This window comes from Aquarana catesbeiana, linkage group LG04 (genome assembly GCF_042186555.1).
Source record: "Aquarana catesbeiana isolate 2022-GZ linkage group LG04, ASM4218655v1, whole genome shotgun sequence".
Classification (NCBI taxonomy): Eukaryota; Metazoa; Chordata; class Amphibia; order Anura; family Ranidae; genus Aquarana; species Aquarana catesbeiana.
Window position 1 is genome coordinate 3,365,489 of NC_133327.1, and position 24,985 is coordinate 3,390,473.

The 24,985-nt window shown below is 46.5% G+C and overlaps 1 protein-coding gene across 2 annotated transcripts in view; it reads right to left on the minus strand.

Moving 5' to 3' along the window:
• Nucleotides 1–24,985, minus strand: part of LOC141139005 (tyrosine-protein kinase Src42A-like) — a 59,896-nt gene that overhangs the window by 29,642 nt on the left and 5,269 nt on the right. Inside the window, exon 1 of one of the 2 annotated variants that reach the window (XM_073624775.1) lies at nt 11,210–11,855. The exons of the other annotated variant lie outside the window; for it this stretch is intronic. Coding sequence (XP_073480876.1) covers nt 11,210–11,778 — 569 coding nt within the window. The 5' untranslated portion in view covers nt 11,779–11,855. Of the gene's footprint in view, nt 1–11,209; nt 11,856–24,985 lie in introns of those variants that run through there. 2 annotated transcript variants of the gene reach the window in all.

The following is a 24,985-nucleotide window of genomic DNA, read 5'->3' on the forward strand; positions in this document are numbered from 1 at the left end:
GGCTAGTTGTATGGGAGTCCTGGGAGTAGAAGCAGGCTCGATGGACAAGATAAATCCTGTGCAGATGGGCAGGCTAGGTGGACCAGATACATCCCAAGAGTACAAGAATGCTAGATGGATTGGATAAATCTTAGGCATACAGGCAGGCTAGATGGACCAGATAAATCCTATGGGTAAAGGTAGACTATAGTGACTAGATATATCATAGGAGTATGGGCAAGCTACATGTATGGAATGAGTCCTAGGGGTATGAGCAGATTAGGTGGACAGGATAAATCCTAGGGCTTTGGGCAGGTTAGATGGACCAGATAAATCCTGAGGAGATGGGCAAGCTAGGTTGACCAGATACATTCCAGGGGTACAAGAATGCTAGATAAATCCTAGCAGGACTGGAAGGCTATAAGGAACAGATAAATCAAAGGTGTGTGGAAAGGCTAGATACACTGGATGAATCCAAAGGGTACAAACATACAAGCAAGATAGATAGTCTGGATACATCTTAGGGGTACAGATAGGCTAGATGGACCCTATAAATCCTAGTGGTAAATGCAGGCTAGATGGACCAGATAAATCCTAGGGGTACAGGCAGGCTACATGGATCAGATAAATCCTAGGGGTATAGGCAGGCTAGATGGACCAGATAAATCCTTAAGTCAGACACCACCAAGGGACTTATAGCTAAGATATATGCCCAATTAATGAACAGAATCATCACTCAGACGGGGCCCTCTGGGAGTAGGGACAGATGGGAGGCAGATGTGGGGCAAATAACAGATGACCAGTAGAAGAGAATATTAGAACTAGGGCCAGAGATATCGATCTCTCCCTCGCAAAAAGCCTTGCACCTGTTACTACTGCACAGAGCTTATTACACCCCCAAGAAATTATATATGCTTGGATGTAGGCCCGACGATGAGTGCCCTAGATGCCGGGACACAGGGGACTTAATACATATGATGTGGAGATGCCCAAAACTGGTTAGATACTGGCATGAGATCATATAAACAATCAACACCACGTTTAGCGTCAAATTAGAGCCCAAACCTAAAATATGTATTCTGGGTTACATAAGCAAAGAATTAGGCGATAGGAGCACGGTAATAGCTGTTGCAAGATGCTTGTATCAAGCAAGAGAATTAATCGCACAATCTTGGCAATCAAGAACACCCCCGACCCCGGAAGACTGGGTCGGTACCATTAACTCTTTAGTGTGGAAAGAAAAAAACATTCTTCACCAGGTCGGGTAACTACAACAAATTTATAAAGTTATGGAATCCATGGGTACTAGGGATGGTGGGCTTCTCGTCAGTGCTACACTAGAGTTCATGAGTAACTGTTGCCCTAACTAGGAGAGGTGACACGGAATAAATAGTCTCCAGAAGAAATATTAAGAGAGTGCAACGAGAAGGGTAGCAAGTTAGGAACCAGGTGTGCTTCCAAAAGGTCCGGCTCCATGAAGGGAGGGGGACGGGGGGAGGGGGGGCATAAAATTTAGAAAAGGAGCATTCTTGCTAATTGTAATTGTAGTATGGAAGCATGAGGCCTGATGGCTAAATTGTACATGTTATGTCTTTTTTTATATTTTGTACTGCTGCAAATAACTTAAATAAAGAGGAAAATGGTTAAAAAAAAAAAAAAAAAAAAGAAAGATAAATCCTAGGGGTACAGGCAGGCTACATGGATCAGAAAAATCCTAGGCGTATAGGCAGGCTAGATGGACCAGATAAATTCTAAGGGTAATGGCAGACTACATGGATCAGATAAATCCTAGGGTTATAGGCAGGCTAGATGGACCAGAGAATTCCTAGGGGTATAGGCAGGCTAGATGGATCAGATAAATCCTAGGGGTATAGGCAGGTTAGATGGACCAGATAAATCCTAGGGGTACAGGCAGTCTAGACAGACCAGATAAATCCTAGGGAGAGAGACAAGGTATGTGAGATAATGAGATTTTTAGGCTAGATGACCAGATAAAACCAGATAAAGGCTAATTGTACAAGATGAGTCCCAGGGGTATGAGCAGGCTCGATGGACTAGAAAAGTCATGTGGATATGGCCAGGCTAGGTGGACCAGATAAATCCCTGGGTACAAAAATGCTAGATGGATTGGATAAATCTTAGGAGTACAGACTGGCTAGATGGATGTATGGACAGACTATAGGGACCAGGTAAATCAAAGGGTGTGGGCAGGCTAAATATACCGGATGAACCAAAGGGGTATGAGCAAGATAGGTAGTCTGGATAAATCCTAAGAGTACAAGCAGGCTAGATGGACCAGATTAATTTGAGGGGTACAGACAGGCTAGATGGACCAGATAATTGCTAAGGGGATGGGCACACTAGATAGACCAGATACATTCTAGTTTTTTGGGCAGGCTAGATGAACTGAATAAATCATAATTGTAAAGGCAGGCTAGAGGGACTCAATCAATTCTAGGGGCATGGACAGGCTAGAGGGACTGAATATATCCCAGGGGTACGTACCTCAAAATTCCAATTCAAACAGCCAACCCTTTTATTTGGATTGTATAAGCTGATATACCATATATAAAGTATATCTATTATCCTTATATCTATCCATTATTTCTATTTTGTCCATTTTATCATGCAAAGTTTGTAGAGTTGTATAGGGACACGAGTGGAGGAAGGTGAGGGCTGGGGAAGTCCAGGTCCACAGGGCTGTGGGGACATTAATAGAGGAGGGTGGGGGGTTGTGATAATTCAAGTCCCCAGGGCTGTGAACATGAACAGAAGACGGTGATGGTTGGGGAGGGCTGGGAAATCTGGGTCCTTCAGGATGTGGGGACATGAATAGAGGAGGGTTGGGGCTGGAAAGGTACTGATTCCCAGTGCTGTGAGGACATTAATGAATGGTGTAGGCTGGGGAGGTCCAGGTCTCCCTAATTAGGGAGGGGGGGGGCTGGAGAGATCCAGGTCCCCAGGGCTGAAAGGACATGAATTAGGGGAAGGTGGGGGCTGGAGAAGTCCAGGTCACCAGGGCTGTGAGGACTTCAATAAGGGAGGGTGAGGCCTAGGGAATCACAGATACCCAGGGTTGTGAGGATGAGAGTAAAGGAGGGTCAGGGCTGAGGAGGTCTGGTTCCCCATGGCTGTGTTGCATAAATAGAAGAGGGTAGGGGCTCAAGAGGTCCAGGTCCCCAGTGTTGTGGTGACATGACTAGAGAAGGGTAAGGGCTGATGAGGTCTGGGTCTTCAGTGCTGTAGGGATAGGAATAGAAGGGAGTAAGGGCTGGAAAGGTCAGGGTCTACAGTTCTGAGGAGACATAAATAGAGAAGAGTAGGGGCTGAGGAGATCCGGGTCCCCAGTGCTGTGGGGACATGACTAGAGAAGAGTAAGGGGGAAGGTCCAGGTTGCAGGGCTGTAGGGACACAAATAGAGGCAAGTAAAGCCTGGGAAGGTCAGAGTCTCCAGTTCTGAGGAGACATGAATAGAGAACCGTAAGCGTCAAGAAGGTCTGGGTCTTCAGTATTGTAGGGACATGAATAGAGAGAGAGATTGAGGGCTGGGGAGGCTAGGGTCTCCAGTTCTGTGTAGATATGAATAGAAAAGGGTAAGGGTTGAAGAGATCTGGCTGGGTCCTTGAGTATTTGGGGACTTGATTAAAGGACAGTATGGGCCAAGGAGGTCTGGGTCTTCAGGACTGTAGGGACATGAATAGAGAGGGCTTGAGGGCTGGGGAGGTCAGGTCCGAAGGGCTCAGCACATTCAGAATAGGATGGTGGAAAGGGCAGCAATTGTTGTCATTTCAGGGAAATTTTAGAAAATTCCCCTGCAGATATGATTCCTACGTCAGTTATTAAAGACTTGCTGAGCCGGTTTGGAGTGTTTGTGTTGTGTGCAATTCAACATTTAAGTTGGGTGTAATCCAGGGACAGGGATTCCCCCCCCCCCCCCCAGGGTGCCAGTACCATTAATGCCTTCCTGCTTCCTACAACTGGCAGAATAGAGACAACTGAAAATGTAACCCCTCATAAGTCCCCCTTTTTTTTAAGCATAGCCTTAAATCGGACCTGTCACATATTGAACGAGAATCTAAAAAATACAAAAACTCTGAGATTACTGCCAAGAAACACAGGCAGAAAAATGTGGGGATGTGGCATCTCCCCTCTTGCCTCATAAGCCACCTTATTGGTCATAGACACCACTTATTAAAATAACCATTTTGCTACAAATGTTGTATTGTTTGCAATAGAATTATCTCCTATGATTGTCAGCTCCATCTAGTGGTTGTTACTAAGTACTTTAATTTAACCGCTTGCTGACCCGCTGCAGTACATATACTGCGGATGAGCGGCTCCTACAGGCACTGTAATATACCTGTGCATCGCAACTTTTTTCCTGGGTTCAGGGCATGTACATGCGACCCTGCCCACCACCCCTCCTTGATTGTACACAGCAGGACTTAGTCAGCAGGTCCCGGCCAATGATTCACAGCTGGGACCTGCTGAACGGCTGTGTACAATCACAGCCCAGAGCCCTGTGTTGACAATCAACACAGAGTTCTGTATAGAGGGAATGCTCTCTCTCTCTCTCTTTCTTACCCCTGTGAAGCAGGTTCCTCTAACCCTCTTATTTTGAATTGTACTGGTGGTGTATTGTCTCCCTTTATAGTGGCGCTATATAAATCCTGTATAATAATAATAATAATAATAATACAATGATAGTGTATAATATTAGCACTGATCCCTGCATTAGTGTCACTGGTGATGTCAGTGGCAGTTAGTCAGTTCCCACAAAGTGTCAGTTAGTGTCAGATTCTAACTATCACAGTCCCATTCAGGGGCGTATGTATAGGGGGTCGCAGGGGTCGCCACTGTGACCCGGTCCAATGCATCAGGGGGCCCCCTCCTGTACAAATGTATGGGAGGGCAGCGGGGGCGGTGGCATGTAGAGGAACCGATCTCTTCCATGCTTCTCCTCCTCACCCTCCCGCAGACATTCAGGAAGGAAATGGTGGGAATCAATTCCTCTACATGCCACTTCTGCCACCTCCCTATCCCTGTCTTGCTGCCCCAGTGTCAGGGCTGGGCTCAACTTTTCCTTCTCAGAGCTGGCCGCTCAGCTGTCGGCTAATTGCCAGCTCCTATCTCTCCACAGTTACTCAGCTGTTGATGATATCCTGCTCGTCAGTCCTGCCTACTTAAGCCAATTTGCCCAGAGGATCTCTGCCTTCGTTTTGGTCAACATCACAGAGACATTCTCCTGCGCTGCTGTTTAAAGATTTGCTTTGCTGACATCCCTTCTGGCTCCAGATCCTGCTTGCTGTTCCCCTACATTGATCCCTGACTTCTGGCTTGGCTGACTATCCGTTCCGGTTACTGAACTTCAGCTATGTTTTGACTACGTTTGTTCTTTTTACTTGTATTATTAAACAAGTGTGATTTAACTGTACTTCTATCTCGGTCTGATTTCATGGTTTCTGACACCCGGGCCCATGTGCTTCCCTGGTCCCCCGAAGCGCTGCCGTGTTTCCTCTACCACCTCCTGCCGGCTGCTGTGTGGGATCTGTCACATTTGAGAGCGGGGAAGGGGCTCTTTCCTTGTCTTTTTGAATAGAGTCAGTGATTAGTAACAATTACTAACTCTGTTTTTTTTCTTTTATTCATTCATAGCTGAGACATAGTAAACTGTGTTTCCTATGCTTCAGTTTATGAATGAATGGGAAGCACTATACAGAGCTATTCCTGTTCATTCATTCTGTGCAGCTTAGGCTGCAGAGAAAGGGACTGATAAATCTGTCCTCAGTCCCTTTCTTTGTCTCAAAATTGAGACATCAGGGGTCTGTTTAGACCCCTGATATTTCACCAAAGCCCCTCAATGGGGGTCCTAAAAAATATGTAAAAAATAAACAAAATTGCAAGAAAAAAAATGCAATAATATAAAATGGTAAACCAAATAATAAAAAATAAAACAACAAAAAAAAAACTACTGACACCAGTGGCGGAACTACCAGAGTCGCAAAAGGTCGCACTTGAGAATGGTCTCTGACGTTCTGCCAATGTGAGGGAACCTCAAGACAGCAGGAAGTTGGCCTGCTGTTGGACCGTAATAAAGGGTTCCTACGATGGGAGTAAAGGGCACTTGGATCAGTGAGAAGGGCCCCGGTCTGGGGTCAGGGGGGCCCTTCATGGTTTCTTGCACCAGGGTCCTGAAGGTTCTGGTTACGCCCTTGGTCCCATTATAAGTCGCTGATAGTAGTAGAAGTAAAAAACAAAAATTCCAGTATATATCCCATAGTTTGTAGACGCTATAACTTCCACAAAAACCAATATACACTTCACTTATTGAGATTTTTTTTTTAACTAAAGATAAGTAGCAGAATACATATTGGCCTAAATTTATGTAGATTTTTTTTTTTTTTTTTACTGGATATGTTTTATAGCAGAAAGTAAAAAGCATTGTTTTTTTCAACATTTTCAGTCTTTTTTTTGTTTATTTAATAAAAAACAAAAACAAAAACAAAAAAATGCCCCAGGGGTGATCAAATACCACCAAAAGACCAGCTCTATTTGTGTGAAAATTAATTATATCAATTTCACTTGGGTACAGTGTTGCTTGATGGCGCAATTTCTAGTTAAAGTATCGCAGTGCCGAACAGCAAAAAATGGCCTAGTCATGAGGGGGGGGGGGTAAACCCTTCCAGAGGTCAAGTGTTTAATGTGGTATTTGAGGTAAATACCACATTACGGCTACTAGATGGAGCTGATGGTCATAGGAGATAATAATTATTATAATTATAACAGGGATTTAAAGAACTCTATGGTGATCAGTGGGGGCAAGAGTGGTGCATTGAAGATCAACAAGGGTTGAGAGGGTACAGTGGTCATCAGTGGGGGCAGATAGGGCTAAGAGGACATGAATAAAGGAGGGTGGGGTACATTTATGGTCGTCAGTGGTAAAGTAGTTGACAATGGGGGCTGATTGGGTACATTGGTGGTCAGTTGGAGGCAGATGGGTGCATTTGTGGTCAGTGGTGGCTAAAGTGAACAATGGTGGTCAGTAGAAGCCAGATGGGTACATAAAGTATCTCACAAAAGTGAGTACACCCCTCACATTTTTGTAAATATTTTATTCTATCTATTCATGTGACAACACTGAAGAAATGACACTTTGCTACAATGTAAAGTAGTGAGTGTACAGCTTGTATAAGAGTGTAAATTTGCTGTCCCCTCAAAATAACTCAACACACAGCCATTAATGTCTAAACCACTGGCAACAAAAGTGAGTACCCCCCCCCCAAGTGAAAATGTCCAAATTGGGCCCAATTAGTCATTTTCCTTCCCCGGTGTCATGTGACTCGTTAGTGTTACAAGGTCTCAGGTATGAATGGGGAGCAGGTGTGTTAAATTTGGTGTTATCGCTCTCACTCTCTCATACTGGTCAATGGAAGTTCAACATGGCACCTCATGGCAAAGAATTCTAAGGATTTGAAAAAAAAGAATTGTTGCTCTACATAAAGATGGCCTAGGATATAAGAAGATTGCCAAGACCCTGCAACTGAGCTGCAGCATGGTGGCCAAGACCATACAGTAGTTTACCAGGACAGGTTCCACTCAGAACAGGCCTTGCCATGGTCGACCAAAGAAGTTGAGTGCACGTGCTCAGCGTCATATCCAGAGGTTGTCTTTGGGAAATAGACGTATGAGTTCTGCCAGCATTGCTGCAGAGGTTGAAGGGGTGGGGTGTCAGCCTGTCAGTGCTCAGACTATACGCCGCACTCTGCATCAAATTGGTCTGCATGGCTGTCATCCCAGAAGGAAGCCTCTTCTAAAGATGATGCACAAAAAAGCCCACAAACAGTTTGCTGAAGACAAGCAGACTAAGGACATGGATTACTGGAACCATGTCCTGTGGTCTGATGAGACCAAGATAAACTCATTTGGTTCAGATGGTGTCAAGCATGTGTGGAGGCAACCAGGTGAGGAGTACAAAGACAAGTGTGTCTTGTCTACAGTCAAGCATGGTGGTGGGAGTGTCATGGTCTGGGGCTGCATGAATGCTGCGGGCACTGGGGAGCTACAGTTCATTGGGGGAACCATGAACACCAACATGTGCTGTGACATAGTGAAGCAGAGCATGATCCCCCCCCCCCCCCCCTTTGGAGACTGGGCTGCAGGGCAGTATTCCAACATGATAATGACCCCAGACACACCTCCAAGATGACCACTGCCTTGCTAAAGAAGCTGAGGGTAAAGGTGATGGACTGGCCAAGCATGTCTCCAGACCTAAACCCTATTGAGCATCTGTGGGGCATCCTCAAACGGAAGGTGGAGGAGCGCAAGGTCTCTAACATCCACCAGGTCCATGATGTCATCATGGAGGAGTGGAAGAGGACTCCAGTGGCAACCTGTGACGCTCTGGTGAACTCCATGCCCAAGAGTGTTAAGGCAGTGCTGGAAAATAATGGTGGCCACACAAAATATTGATACTTTGGGCCCAATGTGGACATTTTCACTTAGGGGTGTACTCACTTTTGTTACCAGCAGTTTAAACATTAATGGCCGTGTGTTGAGTTATTTTGAGGGGACAGCAAATTTACACTGTTATACAAGCTGTACACTCACTACTTTACATTGTAGCAAAGTGTCATTTCTTCAGTGTTGTCACATGAAAAGATATAATAAAATATTTACAAAAATGTGAGGGGTGTACTCGCTAAAGTGTTGGTGCCTGGGGACATCTGCATCCCCAGGGCTAAGATGACATGAATAGGGTGGGGGTGTATTTACAGCCATTGGTGGTAAAGTGGTTGTCAATGGGGGCTGATAGGGTACATTGATGGTCAGTGGGAGCTAGATGGGTACATTTGTGGTCAATGGTGGCTAAAGCGAACATTGATGGTCAGTAGAAGCATGATGGGTATATTTGTTCTCAAGGTGGCTAAAGTGAACATTGGTGGTCAGTAGAAGCTAGATGGGTCACTTTTCATAATGTAGCTATTGAGGAACAGCAATTTGACTCTAGGATAGGTTTACAGGGGTGTTCTGTAGTCCTAACCTAGGGTGACAACACTCACTCTACTGCATCTGTGGAGGAGCAGTGTTGTCCCTTTAAGATAAGACTACAGCCTGCACTAACCTTGCTGTACCTATAAAGGAACAACATTGTCACCTTAGGATAGGTTTAGAGAACACTCACTCACAGTATTGTATCTGGGCAATAGCAGGATTGTCATTCTAGGACTGGGCTATAGAACACCTCCCCTCCATGTTATGGAGATAAGCAAAAGGGTGAGGGGTTCTGTAGTCCTATCCTAGGGTGGCAATGCTCTCTCACTATGCTGCATCTGTGAAGTAGCAGCATTGTCATCCTAGGACAGGACTACATGGCAGCTCCCTCTTTTTTATGGAGATGAGAAGGGAGGGGGGTGTTCTGTAGTCCTATCCAAGGGTGACAACATTCACTCTACTGTATCTATGGAGGAGCAGAGTTATCGCTCTAGAATAGGACTACAGAACACCCCCATACTTCTCAAGCTTTATACCATAGGAAGAGGTGTTTTATAGTCCTATCCTGATGGGGAGGGGGGGATGCTCACTAGCTTTGCTGTATCTACAGTATAGAGGAACAGCAGTGCCCCCTTAGGATAGGTTTACAGAACATTACCTGTGTTATGGAGATGAAGGGAGGGATGCTCACCCACAGTACTGTATCTGGGAGAAGCGAGATTGTCATTCTTGGACAGGACTATAGAACACCTCCCCTCTATTTTATGAAGATAAACAAAATGGGAGGGGTGCAGTAGTCCTATCCAGGGTGGCAACATTCTCTTACTGTGCTGCATCTGTGAAGTAGAATCATTTCCACCTTAGAACAGGACAACATTTGAGATGATTGGGGGGGGGGGGGGGGGTTTGTAGTCCTTGCCTAGAGGAACAACACTGTATCTGTGGAGGAACAGTGTTGTCACCCATAACACAGGGGAGGTGTTTTGTAGTTCACAGAGGCAGCTGCAAATAATACAGCACAGGTAGACCCCCAGGAAGTTATCAGCTGATTTCTGGCACGATCAACAGGTACTTTTCACACTTATCATACGGATATAACAAGATACAATCAATGGGATATTTATTAGACCAAAAGGGAGCAAATAAATTATTGGGGCTCATTCACACCACACTGCATATCACTGAGTGCACAATGGGCGGGTGCTGGGCTGCACTGTAAACATATCCTTTGGGTGGGGCTCATTCACACCGAGTGCACTGAACGACGCAAGGCCCCACCGATTACTATCTCTGTCTATGTGCCCGGCTCACTCCAAACTCATTGTGTTGGTAGGCGCTGGAGAAAAATGTAGATGTACTGCAATTCTTTGCAGAGCATAAAAACACGTTATGTCGCATCACATTGGGGGTCAGTGAGAAGAATGTTCCTTACATTGGTGATCAGTGAGAAGAATGTTCCTTACATTGGTGATCAGTGAGAAGAATGTCCCTTACATTGGTGATCAGTGGGACGAATGCTCCTTACATTGGTGGTCACTGGGAAGGATCTAACTTACATTGGTGGTCAGTAGGGGGGATGCCCCATACATTGGTGGTCAGTGAGAAGAATGTTCCTTACACTGGTGATCAGTGGGAAGAACTTTCCTTTCATTAATGGTCAGTAGGAAGAATGTCCCTTACATTGGTGGTCAGTGGGAAGAATGTCCCTTACATTGGTGGTCAGTGAGAAGAATGCTCCTTACATTGGTGGTCAGTTGGAAGAATGTCCCTTAAATTTGTGGTCACTGGGAAGAATGTTCTTTACATTGGTGGTCTGTGGGAAGAATGTTCCTTATACTTGTTGTCATTGGGAAAAATTCCCTCCTTACAGATAGCTAAAAATATAAATGGTGTCAGTGGGAACTTATCTGAGAGGCAGAAATTGCTCATTGCTCAGGGAACCCCTAGCAACCACTGGAAGAACCTTAGTGTTCCATGGAACAGTGGTTGAGAAACCCTGCATTAGAATGATTGGGTCTTAGGACAAAGTAGTGGATGTGGCTTTCACCAAATGTTCTCTGGTGGAGAATCCATCGGCATCATTTAAAATGCACGCACCTGGAAGATTCCCCCACAGGGAAGGTTTGGTGAAAGTCACATTCACTGTTTTACAAATAGACCCTATCAAGTGCACACAGCTATGCACATGAACAGCGATGCAAGACCTGTTTGCGGTAAAACAATTTGCGCCATAACTTACTCCTCGGCTTCGAGGCTCCCGGCATTTGCCAGGAAGGTCCGCGGGATGTAGCCGGTTTTGACCTCTCCATTGTCGTTGAGTGTCCTGGCCAGGATCCATGTCCCCCACTCTTCCAGGACCTGCAGCGCCTCGCCCTTGCAGACATCTAGGTCTTCGGCAGAACGCGGCTTGTAGTTATAGGTGGAGACCTTGGTGATACGGGAGAAATGCTCTAATCGTTCGGCTTGCCTTTTCCCTGGAGCATGCGTGTTGACTTTTTTGTCAAATCGTTCTTTTGGAAGTTCAATTGTGGGACTGTTGAGGTTGGGTTGTTCTCCATTGGGGCTGTCGACAAAGACTGGGTTGTCCTCACCATTGAGAAAGCTTTCCAACTTCACCGATAACTGTGGGCTCAGATTGTGGATCCGGTACATCTTATGGGCATCCACCACTGAATCTGACTTGTCTAACTCTTTGGGGCTACTCTTCATGGTATTGCCGCTTACTATGCGTGGTGGGATATCCATAGATTGGCGGCAGCACCCACAGCAGCAGCACCCACAAGACTGCTTACAGAAATTCTGCCCCATCCTGAACGAAGTGCGGAGATTGCGGAGAGTGTGGAGTGCTCAGATCCCAGCACAGGACTGACACTATGAGGAACTCAGCACTGCAGAAATGTGAAGAGAGGGCGGGCGGGTCTACCAGAAGGCTGTGACAACAAGGACAAAGACCTGCTTCCTCATTCATACACCTGAGCTGCATAACACCCTGTACACCAATGACAAATCTCATTCCATGTGTGCACAGGGCAACTTCTCTTGTCCCTTATTCTGGGTGTAATTCTCAGTATCTGTTCTTATTCTGTATTCATGGACTCTGCGCAGTACCCCTTCTCTTGTCCTGTATGCTGAGTGTAATTCTCAGTATCTGTTATTATTCTGTATTTATGGGCTCTGCACAGTACCACTTCTCTTGTTCTGTATGCCAATGCCAAGTGTAATTCTCAGTATCTGCTCTTATTCTGTATTACTGGGCTCTGCACAGTACCACTTCTCTTGTCCTGTATGCTGGGTGTAATTTTTTTTACTAAAGATAAGTAGCAGAATACATATTGGCCTAAATTTTTGTAGAATATATATGTAGCGCTGGTAGATTTACAATCTACCGCAGATTAGGTAAATTTAGTAAATTGTGTGTTAGGAAGGTTAAAAATTTGCCTCTGTTCCAGCTTGTCTGACGTTGTGTGTGCTTCCGTGCTGACCGGTGGGTGTCACTGTTATCACTGGTCAGTGTTGGAAAGGCAACGTGTCGAAGTGTATAGATGCTCCTCTGTCTCGGAGACAAGCTCTGGTGGAGGTGGTCCTCCGAGTTGCATTCTGGGAAGAGGGTATTTATGGGACAGACGCCATATTTTGGAGTTCGTTTTACAGCCACCTGCTGGCCCTCCTGGCCGACAGGTATGCATTAAGGAGCTACCTCGTGGTCCTCCGATCGGGAGGCCCATGATACAGCGGCGCAGGGGTGGGTCCAGAGGCTTGTCTGGGGCCTACCACCGCGGCCGAGGAATGGTCCTGAGCTGTCAGTCCTGTGTGACGAAGCTGGACAACCGAGGAGATCCCAGGGGAGGACCCGTCTTGGAGAGATCATGCAGCGTGCTGGTCTATAGAGGGGCCTGGTGACTCGGTCGAAGGACGTATCCAAAAGAAGTAACTATACAGCATGTCACCGGTTCGGCTTAAAGGTTCAGGCACTGTGACTGACTTTCACTGCAGAAAAATTTGATACATCCTGTGGCAGAGGATCGTGCGGATTTACCCCCCAAACAAGTCTGTGGCAGAGACTTTGATTCGTGCTGGCTGCTAGACCCGTGAGAGAGGCCTATCCAGATGAGCAAGGAGTGTGTCCCACATTCCACCTAATTATCTGAATTCTACCAGGACATTTGTCGCTAAGATTCTATAAGAAGATATTTGAGTTTCTCCTGAAAGTTTCCTTTTCCACCTCTTTCCTGCTACTTCCTAAAGTTTGTTTGTTCAATAAAGCATTGAAAACGTACTCCAGTGTTGGTGCGTGTGTCGTCCAGAAGTAAACTCAACGGAACCCCTAGACCCAGCGCTGGTGAAACCAAGGGAAGCAAGGTGAAGGTAACAGACCCGCTTAAACCAGCAGCTCCACCGTGAGTTAGTGCTACATATATATTTTTTTTTTATTGGATATGTTTTATAGCAGAATGTTAACAGCATTGTTTTTTTTTTCAACATTTTCAGTCTTTTTTTTGTTTATATAATAAAAAAAAACAAAAAAAAGCCCCAGGGGTGATCAAATACCACCAAAAGACCAGCTCTATTTGTGTAAAAATTAATTATATCGATTTCACTTGGGTACAGTGTTGCATGATGGTGCAATTGCTAGTTAAAGTATTGCAGTGCCGAATAGCAAAAAAATGGCCTAGTCATGAAGGGGGGGGGTAAAACCTTCCAGAGGTCAAGTGTTTAATGTGGTATTTGAGGCAAATACCACATTACGGCTACTGGTTGGAGCTGATGGTCATAGGAGATAATTCTAAGTGTGTGTATGGCCAAAACTTTATGCTTAATTTTGAACAGAGCAGGGAAAGGATAAAACCTGCGTCGGTTTAGTTTTTGCTGTCTGTGTCCCACTGGGGACATTATTAATAGCTATTGGAAAGAACATTTCCGGTGGTCAATATGAGGAAAAAAAAAAGTCAGATGTCAGTTTCCATGGAAAGAAGAGTGTCCTGATATTAGTGGTCAGAGGAGGCCATGGAGAAATAAGAAAAAAAAAAGAATTGGTGTCAATGGGGGCTGGAGGGTCATATTGGAGGTCAGAAGGCCTGAAGGATAACATGGTGGTCAGAAGGAGCCACTGAGGAAAAAAAGGTAGCAGGGACTTAGAGAGCTCCATGGTGATCAGTGGAGGCAAGAGTGGTGCAATGAAGGTCAACAAGGGTTGAGAGGGTACAGTGGTCATCAGTGGGGGCAGATAGGGCTAAGAGGACATGAATAAAGGAGGGTGGGGTACATTTATGGTCGTCAGTGGTAAAGCAATTGACAATGGGGGCTGATTGAGTATATTGGTAGTCAGTGGGGGGCAGATGGGTACATTTGTGGTCAGTGGTGGCTAAAGTGAGCATTGATGGTCAGTAGAAGCCAGATGGGTACATAAAGTATCTCACAAAAGTGAGTACAGCCCTCACATTTTTGTAAATATTTTATTCTATCTTTTCATGTGACAACACTGAAGAAATGACACTTTGCTACAATGTAAAGTAGTGAGTGTACAACTTGTATAACAGTGTAAATTTGCTGTCCCCTCAAAATAACTTAACACACAGCCATTAATGTCTAAACCGCTGGCAACAAAGTGAGTACACCCCTAAGTAAAAATGTCCAAATTGGGCCCAATTAGCCACTTTCCCGCCCCGGTGTCATGTGACTCATTAGGGTTAAAAGGTCTCAGGTGTGAAAGGGGAGCAGGTGTATTAAATTTGGTGTTATCGCTCTCACTCTCTCATATTGGTCACTGGAAGTTCAACATGGCATCTCATGGCAAAGAACTCTCTGGGGATCTGAAAAAAAGAATTGTTGCTCTAAATAAAGATGGCCTAGGCTATAAGAAGATTGCCAAGACCCTGAAACTGAGCTGCAGCACGGTGGCCAAGACCATACAGCATTTTAACAGGAAAAGTTCCACTCAGAATAGGCCTCGCCATGGTCAACCAAAGAAGTTGAGTGCACGTGCTCAGCGTCATATCCAGAGGTTGTCTTAGGAAAATAGACGTATGAGTGCTGCCAGCATTGCTGCAGAGGTTGAAGGGGAGGGCGGTCAGCCTGTCAGTGCTCAGACCATACGCTGCAAACTGCATCAAATTGGTCTGCATGGCTGTCATCCCAGAAGGAAGCCTCTTCTAAAGATGATGCACAAGAAAGCGAACAGTTTGTTGAAGACAAGAAGACTAAGGACATGGATTACTGGAACCATGTCCTGTGGTCCTGTGGTCTGATGAGACAAAGATAAATTTATTTGGTTCAGATGGTGTCAAGCGTGTGTGTGGTGGCAACCAGGTGAGGAGTAAGGATGAGCCGAACACCCCCCGGTTCGGTTTGCAGCAGAACATGAGAACAGGCAAAAAATTTGTTCGAACGCGCGAACACCGTTAAAGTCTATCGGACACGAACATTAAAAATTAAAAGTGCTAATTTTAAAGGCTTATATGCAAGTTATTGTCTTAAAAAGTGTTTGGGGACCCAGGTCCTGCCTTAGGGGACACGTATCAATGTAAAACAAAGTTTTAAAAACAGCCGTTTTTTCGGGAGCAGTGATTTTAATAATGCTTAAAGTAAAAGAATAAAAGTGTAATATTCCTTTAAATTTCGTACCTGGGGGGTGTCTATAGTATGCCTGTAAAGTGGCGCATGTTTCCTGTGTTTAGAACAGTCCGAGAGCAAAATGACATTTCTAAAGGAAAAAAGTCATTTAAAAGTGCTCGCGGCTATAATGAATTGTCGGTCCGACAATACACATAAAAGTTCATTGATAAAAACGGCATGGGATTCCTCCACAGGGGAACCCCAAACCAAAATGTAAAAAAAAATATGTGTGGGGGTCCCCCCAAATTTGATACCAGGCCCTTCAGGTCTGGTATGGACATTAAGGGGAACCCCGCGCCATAATTAAAAATGGTATGGGGGTTCCCCTCAAAATCCATACCAGACCCTTATCCGAGCACGCAACCTGGCAGGCCACAGGAAAAGAGGGGGGACGAGAGAGCGCCCCCCCCTCCTGAACCGTACCAGGCAACATGCCCTCAACATTGGGAGGGTGCTTTGGGGTAGCCCTCCAAAGCACCTTGTCCCCATGTTGATGGGGAGAAGGGCCTCATCCCCACAACCCTTGCCCGGTGGTTGTGGGGGTCTACGAGCGGGGGGCTTATTGAAATCTTGAAGCCTCTTTTAACAAAGGGACCCCCAGATCCTGGCCCAGCCCATGTGAAATGGTAATGGGTACAAATGTATTAAATGTAAATAAATGTATTAAAAAAATAAAACTGTCCCACAAAGTCTTCTTCTTCTCTCGCTCCGGCGGACCGAAAAAAAAAAAAGCCGCATGCCGCCTACGATCTGCCTTCATGGGAGAGGGGGCGGGGTCACCCAGCAATGTCATCGTGTGGCCCCACCCTCAGTTATAAAAGAGCTGTCATCTGAGAGGCCGGTCATTACGGCGGGTGCCTCCCATGGAGGCAGATCGTAGGCGGCGTGCAGCTTCTTTTTTTTTTTTGGTCCATCGGAGCGCGAGAAGAAGAAAAAGACTTTGTGGGACAGTTTTATTTTTTAAATTTTTTTAATGAAGGACTTGTCCCAAGGCATGTATTGTCTTTTTTTTACCATTTTCACACATTTTTTGTGAAATGGTAGGTGTACATTTGAACCCCATTACCATTTCACAGAGGGGGGGCGGGATCTGGGGGTCCCCTTGTTAAAGGGAGTTTCCAGATTTTGAAGCAGACCCCCGCAGACCCCCGCAACCACTGGGCAAGGGTTGTGGGGATGAGGCCCTTCTCCCCATCAACATGGGGACAAGGTGCTTTGGGGTGCTACCCGAAAGCACCCTTCCAATGTTGAGGGCATGTGGCCTGGTACGGTTCAGGAGGGGGGGCGCTCTCTTGCCCCCCCTCTTTTCCTGTGGCCTGCCAGGTTGCGTGCTCAGATAAGGGTCTGGTATGGATTTTTGGGGGACCCCCACGCATTTTTTTTTAAATTTTGGTTCGGGGTTCCCCTGTGGGGGAATCCCATGCCGTTTTTATCAATGAACTTTTATGTGTATTGTCGGACCAACAATTCATTATAGCCGCGAGTACATTTAAATGACTTTTTTTCCTTTAGAAATGTCATTTTGCTCTTGGACTGTTCTAAACACGGGAAACATGCGTCACTTTACAGGCATACTATAGACACCCCCCAGGTACAAAATTTAAAGGAATATTACACTTTTTTTGTTTTACTTTAAGCATTATTAAAATCACTGCTCCCAACAAAAACGTCCGTTTTTAAAACTGTTTTTTGCATTGATACATGTCCCCTGGGGCAGGACCCAGTTCCCCAAACACTTTTTAAGACAATAACTTTCATATTAACCTTTAAAATTAGCACTTTTGATTTCTCCCATAGACTTTTAAAGGGTGTTCCGCTGCTTTCGAATTTGCAGCGAATGCCCCAAATTGTTCGCTATCCGGCGAATGGGTGAACAGCCAATGTTCGAGTCAAACTCATGTTCGACCCGAACATAAAGCCCATCCCTAGTGAGGAGTAGGGATGAGCTGAACACCCCCCCGGTTCGGTTCGCACCAGAACCTGCGACGGACCGAAAGTTAGCACAAACTTTAGAACCCCATTAAAGTCTATGGGACTCGAACGTTCAAAATTAAAAGTGCTAATTTTAAAGGCTAATATGCAAGTTATTGTCCTAAAAAAGGGTTTGGGGACCTGGGTCCTGCCCCAGGGGACATGTATCAATGCAAAAAAAAGTTTCTAAAAACAGCCGTTTTTTCAGGAGTAGTGATTTTATTGATGCTTAAAGTGAAAAACAAAAGTGAAATATTGCTTTAAATATTGTACCTGGGGGGTGTCTATAGTATGCCTGTAAAGTGGCGCATGTTTCCCATGCTTAGAACAGTCCCTGCACAAAGTGACATTTTTAAAGGAATAAAAGTAATTTAAAACTGCTTGCGGCTTTAATGTAATGTCGGGTCCCGGCAATATGGATGAAAATCAGTGAGACAAACGGCATGGGTACCCCCCACCCCCCAGTCCATTACCAGGCCCTTTGGGTCTTGTATGGATATTAAGGGGAACCCCGCACCCAAATTTAAAAAAGGTAAGGCGCGGGGCCCCCAGGCCCTATATACTCTGAACAGCAGTACAGGCGGTGCAAACAAAACAGGGGCTGTAGGTTTGTTGTTAAGTAGAATCTTTATGTAATTTTGAACTGGTACATTTTTAAAGTATAGCTCCAACCAAAAAATCTATTTTTAAGCTTTTTGGAAAACATAGAGAAAGGTTATCACCCCTGTAACATTTGTTTTGCTGTCTGTGAACCTCTTCAGAAGATTTCACCTCACTTTCTGTCCCAATGAAAAATGTTTTTTGAAAATTTGGGGTTTTTAGTGAAACAAGGATTGGTGATAAAGCATCAGTGAAGAGGAGACACGTTTTTCCCATATTAACTCTTACAGGAGAGAATTTCCCTTCCTAGGGGTAGATTTTATATCACTTCCTGTTGTCTCCCTCCGTTCGCAAGTAGGAATCGTTTGTAAGTTGGATGTTTAAAAGTAGGGGCCCGCCTTATATACTCTGCAGAATTTAGGGCCTTAGGTGTTGGTGTTGCCACAACACTGTAAGCCCTCACAGTTACTCTTGATGGGCACAGGAATGGGCCCTGCTGTGAAATATTAGATCAAGAATTGTAATTACATGCCATTGTTGAACTGTGGTAGAAAAATTGGGCCTTTGGTGGTGGTGCTGGTGCCACAACACTGTAAGTCTTCACAGTTATTCTTAGTGGGCGCTGGAACGAGCCCTGCTGTGAAATATTATATCAAGAATTGTAATTACATGCACCTAATGAACAGGGGCTGAAAAATTGGGTCTTTGGTGGTGGCGGTGGTGGTGGTGTTGCCACAACACTGTAACACAGTTACTCTTGGTGGGCGCAATAATGGGCCCTGCTGTGAAATATTAGATCAAGAATTGTAATTACATGTCCCTGTTGAACAGGGGCAGAAAAATTGGGCCTTAGGCACTGGTGCCACAACACTGGAACCCCTCATAGATGCTATAGTTGGAGCGCAGGAATGAGCCCTGCTGCAAAGTATTGCATCAAAAATTGTAATTATATGCCCCTGTTAAACAGGGGCAGAAAAATTGGGCCTTGGGCACTGGTGCTACAACACTGCAACCCCTCACAAATACTATAGTTGGAGCACAGGAATGAGCCCTGCTGCAAAGTATTGCATCAAAAATTGTAATTACACGCCCCTGTTAAACAGGGGCAGAAAAATTGGGCCTTGGCCACTGGTGGCAGTGCCCAGAACCAAAAATGTTCTTAAAAGCTATCAGCATGAAAATTGAGGAGGAAGAGGATTGTGACTTAGCATAACAGGACAGTCACTCAGTATCAGCATAGGCAGTTTTGAAGGAATCTCACATTAAAAAAAAAAAATCGGTTACATCAGCATCAGCTGATAGCTGGTGATCCAAGACTGATTCATTTTTATTCGGTGGACAGGCGCACCCTGTGATCGGTTACAAAGCCTCCAGCAGCACTGAATGTGCGTTCCGAAAGAACGCTGGATGCAGAACTGGCCAGAAGCTCAATTGCATACTGTGCAAGCTCTAGCCAGTGATCCATCCTCAAGGCCCAGTAACCCAGAGGATTTTCGGTGGGAAAGGTGTCCAAGTCTGATCTTGCCCCTAGATAATCCTGCACCATGTGAATCAGACGCTGGCGATGGTTGCTGGAACTGATTAGACCTTGGGGCTTTGGACTAAAAAATTGTCTGAACGCATCGGTCAGATGGCCACCTTCTCCACCCCTCCTTCTGTGACTGACCGAAGCCTCAGCAACACGTTGTCCAGGAGGACCAGGAAATTGTAACCTCCCAGGCTCTGAAAACGCGTTGCACAAACCTTTCTGCAAGGCCTCCCGAAGATGTTTCATCCTCTGCTCCCTCTGCGACAGCAAGATAAGGTCCGCAACCTTACCCTTGTAACGTGGATCAAGGAGGGTTGCCAGCCAGTAATCATCCCTCCCCGTGACACCACGAATACGAGGATCCTTCCGCAGGCTTTGCAGGATCAGGGAGGCCATGCAGCGTAGGTTTGCTGAGGCATTCAGTCCAGAGTCCTCTGGGTCACTAAGGACGACATGATCCGCAGCCACCTCCTCCCAGCCACGTACAAGTCCATGGGTTTCTTCAGACTGTAAATGATCCCTTGAAGACTGCTGCTGATGCTGAGTGCCAGGCTCCACCTCCATGCTGACACAATCCTCCTCCTCGTCCTTTTCCTGTGTGATAGGCTGGCACGCAGGAACACTGTCTGGATAAAGGGGGCCTTGAGAGGTAAGGAAGTCCTCCTCTTCCTCCCTCTGTTCTGCCTCAAGTGCCCTGTCCATTATTCCATGCAGCGTGTGCTCCAACAGGTGGACAAGAGGGACAGTATCACTGATGCATGCACTGTCACTGCTCACCATCCTTGTGGCCTCCTCAAATGGTGACAGGACAGTGCATGCATCCCAGATCATAGCCCACTGGCGTGGGGAAAAAAAACAAGGTCCCCTGACCCTGTCCTGGTGCCATAGTCACATAGGTACTCATTGATGGCCCTCTGCTGCATGTGAAGCCGCCGCAGCATGGCCAACGTAGAGTTCCACCTGGTGGGCATGTCACAGATTAGGTGGTTCTTGGGCAGGTTAAATTCCTTTTGGAGGTCAGCCAGCTGAGCACTGGCATTATATGACCTGCAGAAATGCACACAGACTTTCCTGGCCTGCCTCAGGACATCCTGTAAGCCCGGGTACCTGCCAAAGAACCGCTGCACCACCAAGTTAAGGACGTGAGCCAAACAGGGCACATGGGTCAGTTGTCCCTGTTGGAATGTGGAGAGGAGGTTGGTGCCATTGTCGCAAACCACCATACCTGCCTTAAGCTGGCGTGGCGTCAACCACCTCTGAACCTGCCCCTGCAGAGCTGACAGAATCTCTGCCCCAGTGTGGCTCCTGTCCTCCAAGCACACTAGCTCAAGCATCGCATGGCATCTTTTTGCCTGCGTGCTTGTGTAGCCCCTTGAATGCCTACGGAGCACTGCTGGTTCCGAGGACAAATCAGCACAGGAAGAGGCCATGGAGGAAAAAGAAGAGGAGGGGGTGGAGGAGAGAATTGTGGCAGAATCACCACTAGTAGAATTTTGGAGGCGTGGTGGCAGAACAACCTCCAACACTACTGCACCCTGTCCTTCATCCTTACCAGCCGCCAGAAGAGTCACCCAGTGCGTGGTGAAAGATAGGTAACATCCCTGTCCATGCCTGCTGGACCATGAAGCAGCGGTAATATGCACCTTACCGCTGACCTCCCTGTCCAGCGAGCCAAGACATTGCCTTCCACATGCCGGTAGAGAGCCGGAATCGCCTTCCATGAGAAAAAGTGTAGTTTGGCAAACTGCCACTGAGGAACCGCACATTCTACAAACTCACAGGAGGGGGCAGAGTCTACAAACTGAAAAGGCAGCAGTTGAAGTGCTAGCAATTTAGCCAAGCTAGCATTCAACCGCTGGGCATGTGGATGGCTGGGAGCGAACTTCTTTCGGCGGTGCAGCAGCTAGGGCAGGGAAATTTGCCTGGTACAATCTGACGTTGGTGTACCAATAGCAGATTGCCCGCAAGTACTTGGCTGTGACGCACCTAATTCTACACCTTCATTCCTCTCAGTGCAGGTTTCAGAGAGGACTGAAGGTATAGTGGGGTTGGAGATCCCAGCTGATGAGGAGCAAGGAGAGGTCCGCTTTTTTCTTTGGTGTGGGTCTTTTAGGTACGCTTGCCAACGCACTGCATGGCAGGTCAACATATGTCTGGTCAAGCATGTGGTGCCCAAGTGGGTGATGTTTTAGCCACGCAAGATACGCTTGAGACATATGTTGCAAATAGCAGCGGTGGGATCTGATGCACTCGTCTCAAAAAAGGCCCACACCAAAGAACTTTTGGAATAACGTGCAGAGAAAGCAGCGCCCTGCACATGCGGAGCTCTGCGGCGTGATGCAGTCGGTGTGTTGCCCTTAAGCTGGCCCCTGGAGGGCATCCTGCCTCATTGGAGATGTGCCTCCTCCTCCTCCTCCTCTCTCCTATCAGGCACCCACGTGGAGTCGGTGACCTCATCATCCCCTCCCTCCTCAACACTGGAGCAAAGCTGGCAGTATGCTACAGCTGGGGGAATATGACTGCCAGATTGCTGTCCTCCTTGGGCACCCCCTCTCTCTGGTCTCACGTTACTGCCTTCCTCTAGCTGGGTACCACCATCGGAGCCTTCAAAACGCTGGGCATCCTCCTGGAGCATGTACCCAACACTGTGGTCAAACAGTTCGGGGGACTCCTCAGGAGGACACGGTGGGGCTAGGGAAGGATTGACTGATGCCATTGAGCCGAGGGAAGAGGCACGTTGGCAGCTGCTTTGCCAGACAAAGTACCCTGAGCCTGGGTGAGAGAGGATGAGGAGGATGAGGACAGCTTGGTCATCCACTCTACCAAGTCTTCGGCATGTTGCGGCTCAACACGGCCAGCTCCCGAAAAAAAGGACAAGAGTGTCCCACGGCCACGTGCTGATGAGGATGCACCATCTCCACGACCAGCACTGTTGCCTCTAGACACAGAACCTGCTTGCCCTCTTTTATTGGCTTGTGACTGTCTGCCTCTCCTTGTTGGCCTTCCAGACATACTAATGGCCTCCAGTGAGATGTAGCTGCACAAAGCTGGGATGTATATATAAACTGATACTGCAGCTAGCAGAGTCAACTGCCTGCCTGTGGTACTAATAGGATCAGAAGAACACCGCCAATTTTCTTCAGGTAGCTTTAGGTGAACACTTTGCAGAGGACACAGTACACTAACTGTAAATACTGTAGCTGCCTGCCTGTGGTACTAATAGGATCAGAAGAACACCACCAATTTTCTTCAGGTAGCTTTAGGTGCACACTGTGCAGAGGACACAGTACACTAACTGTAAATACTGTAGCTGCCTGCGGTACTAATAGGATCTCTTTTTATCCACATATGAAGCTAGCCACAGACTTTATCTTCACGTTCATTCACTTGTCAGATCTGCGATTTTCTGTTTAGCTATTATATGTGCATTTCACTCTTTTATATGCAATTGTGTCAATTCTGAATAATTTGACAGGAGCGCCGTTTGGATATTATGTGTTTCTTCACATTTGATTGTTTAATGTGATTTTACTATTTTATCTTATATATACAGTACACTAACTGTAAATTCTGTAGCTGCCTGCCTGTGGTATTAATAGGAGCAGAACAACAGAAATTGTCTTCAGCTAGTTTTAGGTGCACACTGTGCAGAGGACGCAGTACACTAATTGTAAATACTGCAGCTGCCTGCCTGTGGTACTAATAGGTTTAGAAGAACACCACCAATTTTCTTCAGGTAGCTTTAGGTGCACACTGTGCAGAGGACACAGTACACTAACTGTAAATACTGTAGCTGCCTGCCTGTGTATTAATAGGAGCAGAACAACAGCAATTGTCTTCAGGTAGCTTTAGGTGCACACTGTGCAGAGGACGCAGTACGCTAACTGTAAATACTGTAGCTGCCTGCCTGTGATATTAATAGGATCAGAACAACAGCAATTGTCTTCAGGTAGCTTTAGGTGCACACTGTGCAGAGGACGCAGTACACTAATTGTAAATTCTGCAGCTGCCTGCCTGTGGTACTAATAGGATCAGAAGAACACCACCAATTTTCTTCAGGTAGCTTTAGGTACACACTGTGCAGAGGACACAGTACACTAACTGTAAATACTGTAGCTGCCTGCCTGTGGTATTAATAGGAGCAGAACAACAGCAATTTTCTTCAGGTAGTTTTAGGTGCACACTGTGCAGAGGACGCACTACACTAACTTGTAAATACTGCAGCTGCCTGCGGTACTAATAGGATCAGAAGAACACCACCAATTTTCTTCAGGTAGCTTTAGGTGCACACTGTGCAGAGGACGCACTACACCAACTTGTAAATACTGCAGCTGCCTGCAGTACTAATAGGATCAGAGGAACACCACCAATTTTCTTCTTCATCGCGCAACACTGTATAAAACAAACTGGGTAAATATCAACAGATCCACTCACATGTATCCAGCTTCAACTGAGCGTGTATAATCAGTCAGGCTCATAGGCTTACAAGCATACTACTCCTCACTTCACCTCTGTGCTATTCCGAGCACTTGAGTGACGTCACTGGCTCCTCCTCCTGATGCGTTGCATCACTGGCCATGTGACTTTCTCAAGGGAATCTAGATTGAGGGCATGTGGGGCATGTGGCCTGGTACGGTTCAGGAGGGGGGGTGCTCTCTCATCCTCCCCTCTTTTCCTGCGGCCTGCCAGGTTGCGTGCTCGGATAAAGGTCTGGTATGGATTTTTGGGGGGACCCCATGCCATTTTAAAAAAAAATTTTGGCACGGGGTTCCCCTTAAAATCCATACCAGACCCCATTACCAATTCACACAGGGGGGACTGGGATCTGGGGGTCCCCTTGTTGAAGGGGGCTTCCAGATTCTGATAAGCCCCCCACCCGCAGACCCCCACAAGGACAAGACAAGGGTTGTGGGGAGGAGGCCCTGCTCCCCATCAACATGGGGACAAGGTGCTTTGGGGGACTACTCCAAAAGCACTCTCCCAATGTTGAGGGCATATGGCCTGGTACGGTTCAGGAGGGGAGGGCGCTCTCTCATCCCCCCTCTTTTCCTGCGGCCTGCCAGGCTGCATGCTCGGATAAGGGTCTGGTATGGATTTTTGGGGGGACCCCACGCCATTTTTTTTTATTTTGGCGCAGGGTTCTCCTTAAAATCCATACCAGACCTGAAGGGTCTGGTATAGATTTTGAGGGGGACCCCACGCCATTTAAAAAAAAATTTTGGCGCGGGGTTCCCCTTAATATCCATACCAGACCTGAAGGGCCTGGTATGGAATTTAGGGGGACCCCCATGCATTTTTTTTTTT